The sequence below is a fragment of the Tribolium madens genome, unplaced genomic scaffold, assembly GCF_015345945.1.
Source record: "Tribolium madens isolate multiple individuals breed KSU strain unplaced genomic scaffold, Tmad_KSU_1.1 Scaffold_19;HRSCAF=116;Tcas5.2_LG9, whole genome shotgun sequence".
In the NCBI taxonomy this organism is placed as follows: domain Eukaryota; kingdom Metazoa; phylum Arthropoda; class Insecta; order Coleoptera; family Tenebrionidae; genus Tribolium; species Tribolium madens.
The window spans coordinates 561,243-566,359 of record NW_025400983.1 but is presented as its reverse complement, the minus strand read 5'-3'; the positions used below and the strand labels follow the sequence as shown (position 1 = coordinate 566,359).

Genomic DNA, 5,117 nt, shown 5'->3' with positions numbered 1-5,117 from the left:
CTTTCCATTTAAAATAAGAAAGTTGAGACCGACTTCCGGTATAACCGGAAGTGCCGCCATCTTGAAAATATTTTCATTTAGGAGGACTTAATGCATTATGGTTATGTACCAATTTTCAAACAAATATGATTATTCAAACCCCCAATACTTTTAATGTGGGGTTTAGAGGGAACACCCTGTATAACCAGTGGCGGCGTGGAATTTTAATAGTGTGTTTTTTCCAGATGATTTAACAATTGACTATCAGTTCACTTTTAATTTATCGAAGAAGGAGGATCGCCATTTTACCCAGATTAATTTCCGTAATTCCCCGATTAAGGCCGATATTGATGCTGATTTTTCCATAACTTGTTCCGTTCTTGCCAAAATGAATATAACAATACGGAGGGGTGGTTCAAAGGARGAGAAGCCGATTTATGAGGATTTCAATTGTACCACATTTCGGACGAAATTCCCTAAATCTGAGTACAATTTCGGTGTTGAGGATAACATAACCTTGACCACTTTCTACGTGTATGTTTACGATTTTCAGCCGCCGCTTTGGATCCAAATTTCGTTTTCTCAGTATCCAAAATTGAATTTGCAGCAGTTTTTTATCACATTTTCGTCTTGTTTTCTTCTGTTGTTGCTTTTCGCTGCGATTTTATGGAAGATCAAGCAGAGGTATGATATGTATCGTAGACGGCAGCGACTTTTTGTCGAGATGGAGCAAATGGCGTCGCGGCCATTTTCTCAAGTTTTGGTCGAGGTGGAAGTGAAGGAAAGGCCCGATTTTGATAATTCCGTGATTGATTTGAAGCGGAAAAAAAGGGATGCCCCCAGTCCCATTGCCTTGGAGCCTTGTTATGGCAACAAAGCGGCCGTTTTGAGTCTTTTAGTGAGACTACCGACGGGGTGTGAGCCGTACACGGTCAAAGGTCAATCGGCCGGTTTGGCGATCGCTAGTGCGTTGGTCACGCTGGGGAATCCCCGAAAAATGAGCATCGATCAAGTGAAAACCGAGACGAAAAGTGGAAAATCCCGGAAATCCCAGAGTCAGCATCCCGATAGTTGTCTTTAGTTGGCTTCGGGTCGGTTTTTGTACTTATTGACCCGAGCCCTAGTGAAATTGTGATACGTTTTCCAGGCCAATTTTTTTAATAGCATTAAATGACAACAAATTGGATTCATTCATTGTAATCGGTGTTATATTCTTCTTCTCAAAGTATTTTGAAGCAATTTTAGCAATATGACTAACTGCTTGTTTTAAATAGACTTGGTTTTGTGTGGTGAGCTTTTTTAAGACATTTTAATGAGAGACTGAACATATTTATTGTTTTATATTGATATTTTTTCATCTAGATCTGTTGTTTTTTACGGTAATGGGCTCGAATTTTATTTACTCATGGATCGACTAGTCCTTGAATCATTTAATGCGGTCCTGATCTCATTACGTACTCTTTTACTCAAGTTTTAGAACATGTGTCTGGTTTCAATTTTTATCATATACTCTTAGATGCCACATATTTTAGTATTTTCCATTTTTATTTACTGCCATGTACCTACTATATTATGTACAATTATTTCTATTGTAAATAAATCATTAGTTATGCTTGCTTTTTTGTCTTCAAATCGAAAATACGAATTTAAATTTTGAATTTCGCGCCGAAGTTAATGTAGTGTTAGTAGCGTCATCTTTTGGGCTACTTTCGCACAAGACGGGTGTAAAGTTCCCTCTCAAGGCTGAATCATGGCGCCCTCTGCTTGATTTGATTTTTTACTTACAGTGTGTTTAAAAAAAAACAAAGAAACTAAATATTCTGTCAAATAGCACAAAAAATGTAGCGTTTTTACAGACAATATCAAAAATTTGAAAAATTTTGTTAAAACAAAGTAAAAAAATTATAAATTTAAAGTGTCTAAAATGCTTTACATTTTATGCATTTTAAGATATTTATCGCATTTTTTACTGCAAACTAAATAACTTTTAAAACATTTAACTAAAACAATAAGAGAGAACATTCCAAAATAATTCTGAAATAATTTTTTTTTATAAATTTAGAAGCGTTTTTACTGAAAAACTCCCAGAATTTGTGTGATTTTACTAAAATTAAGTAGAAAATTCTTGAATTTACTATTTTCGATTATTTTGATGAATTTTTAATTTGTTTATTGAGACAATAAATTCTAGAAATTTTGCAAAATAAAACACAATTGCAAAATTATGTCCAAAAGACTTTAACACTTATTTAGATAAATTTAATAAATAAAAAAATATAAGATTTTGCGATAACAAGGCAAAAATTACAAAATCAGTTTTCAAATGCGATATTTTTGAAATTTAGTGTTTTATCAAAAAATTCACTAAATGAAGGAAATTTTACTCTAAAAGTGTAGGTTTTTCTCTTTATTTAGAAAAACAAAAAGTTGAGACTTTATGATGCCAAGGTAAAAAAGCGATTTTATCGATATTAAAGAAAACTTGAGCTTAAAAAGCAATGAAACGTCGTTGACAATCAACGATTATTAAAAAAAAAAATTTAATCATATTTTACAATAAGCAGAGACACTGGCCAGAGGCGTGGCGGCGCAGTGACATAAAGCCCGGGGTTTGAATTTTGGCCAAACTAGCAATTTTTTGTTAAAAAAGAGCCACAAAAACAAAGAAACTAAATATTCTGTCAAATAGTGCAAAAAAATTAGCGTTTTTTATTGAATATCGCAGAAATTTGAGAAATCTTGTTAAAACAAATAAAAAATAGCAAAATTAAAGTGCTTTATTTGTATTTATTTTGAGAGATTTATCGCATTTTTTACTGCAAAACTAAATAAATTAAAAAAAATACTACAACAGTAGAAGAGAAAATTCCAGAATTAGTTCTAATATGTTTTTTTTTGTAAATCTAGAAGCGCTTTTACTGGAAAACTCTCAAAATTTGTGAGATTTTACCAAAACTAAGTCTACTATTTTCGATTATTTTGATGAATTTTTAATTTATCTATTGAGACAATACATTCTAGAAATTTTGCAAAATAAAGCAAAATTGCAAAATTATGTCCAAAAAACTTACTTAAATACATTTAATAAATAAAAAAATTATAAAATTTTGCGATAACAAGGCAAAAATTACAAAATCAGTTTTCAAATGCTTTGAAATTCACTAAATTAGGGAAATTTTACTATAAAAGTGTAGGTTTTTTTCTTTATTTAGAAAAACAAAAAGTTGAGACTTTATGATGACAAGGTAAAAGGAGAATCAGCAATTTTTTGTTAAAAAAAGCCTAAAAACATAAAGAAACTAAATATTCTGTCAAAAGTGCAAAAAATTTAGTATCGTTTTTTACAGTAAATCTCAAAAGTTTGAGAAATCGTTTTAAAACAAAGTGAAAAATAGCAAAATAAAAGTGTTTAAAGTGCTTTATTTGAATTTATTCTGAGAGATTTGTAGGTAGGGGACGCAGCACGAAACAATTGGTTACAATCTAAAAGATACTTTACTAAATAAAAATGAAACTCTTAATCAAATGTGATTAAGAATAAAAATACTGCTCGGATTTCCAACAACGTAAAGATGTTTTCCAAATAAGTAGGATAAGGAAAGTCGTGTCAGATTTTTTTTAAATAAAAGTGTTATTTAATTAATTCAGTAAAATTCTCAAGTCGTAGACTTTTAATAATTGGCTTCCAACGTCTTGTTTTTTCCAAGACTCGAGTCACAATTCAAGTGTCACTTAAAAATGCAGGGTCAAGATTTTGCTACAAAAGCCTCAACCTTGTGCTACATTTGGCTTGTTTGTTGGAAGTTTATGTGGGAGTCGAGGAGTTGAATAGCCTTAGGCACAATTATTCATCATATCTGAATCGTCAGAAGTCTGTTTAAGATAGGTTGGATAATTAGTTTGTTGGATTCGAGCTAAAAATTCGAACTCAATTAGAGTCGGCGAGGAAGTCGATAATTTCAAGATTGCTACATTTTTCAACAAATTGACAGCATCCGTTTCGTCAAATACAATTTCCTGACGAATTTTTCGCGAAATTAAGCGTCCGTATACAAGTTACTACTTTTTTTTTTTTAATTAAAACTACCACTTGGCATCAATAACGTAAAAGCTTCCTTTGGGAAACTGCGTTGATTTATAACAGTGTGCAAGAGAGAAGCTCGCGCTTTCAAAAGACTACTCTCTTTGAAGAAAGAAAACAAGCCCGGAAAAATAACGACTCCGGTGATGATTATTCCAAGTTGTTTCGAATTAAGACGCACAATTTTCACTCCGGAGGGATTCCGGGACCCGGAGATGTGTGTTGCAGTAATTTTCCCGATAACGACGAAAGAACTGAGTGGGTTACTTAAACAGTTTTGCTACTACCAACTTTAAATTACGTGTCAAAAACTGCTGTTTGCCCCGAATCGGCCGAGAAAAACTTTTATTACCTGTAATACATCAAAGTCCACATCTTATACATTTTATATAACGTGATTTMTTTTTTCAATGGCAACYTTGTTAAAACATCCAAACGAGTACTTTAATAATGTTTCGTAGCRATGACAACGTTATTAAAATATCTAAACGCGTCTTTCGTAACCATGACAACTCCGTTAATGGCCTCAGCAATGTTGCCAGGTCTGGTGAAATTTCATTTTTATGCTAATTTGATGAAAATTTTTGTAAAAATTCTAATGTCTGACGATTTTTTTAGAAATGTGGGTAAACAGAAAATTAATAACTTTTGATTTTTTTTTAGTCGTGTATTCGCCTAAACATTTTGTAAAATTAATTTTTTTGCTCAATTTCAAGACAAAATTTAATTTTTTAAGTCAAAATTAATGACATTTTGTACGTTTTTTTAATCAGAAATGCAATTATTTTGGCAAATTTTTTCAAAGATAAGTCAAAAAATCCCTAACTTAGTTAAAATAAGTAGTTTTATCTGTTTTTTATACGATTTTACTCAAAAAATCGCTAAATTCGGTTTCAAAATACATTATTTTTGTCTTTTTTGCAGCGTTTGATAGTACGTTTTACAGCCAGAAAACACTTGTAAAAATTCTAATATTTGACGATTTTTAGAAATGTAGGTAAGCAGAAAATTAAAATATTTTGAAATTATTTTTTTAGGCGTGTATTCGTCTAAACAT

The 5,117-nt window shown here is 31.4% G+C and overlaps 1 protein-coding gene across 1 annotated transcript in view; it reads left to right on the top strand.

The window, feature by feature from the left end:
* The window catches only part of LOC123009758 (attractin-like protein 1), an 11,670-nt gene extending 10,079 nt beyond the window's left edge, over window positions 1-1,591 (top strand). The window contains exon 4 of the mRNA XM_044406272.1: window positions 189-1,591. Within this exon, the coding sequence (XP_044262207.1) occupies window positions 189-1,060 (872 nt within the window). The 3' untranslated portion in view covers window positions 1,061-1,591. The remainder of the gene's footprint in view (window positions 1-188) is intronic.
* Window positions 1,592-5,117: the final 3,526 nt, after the last annotated feature.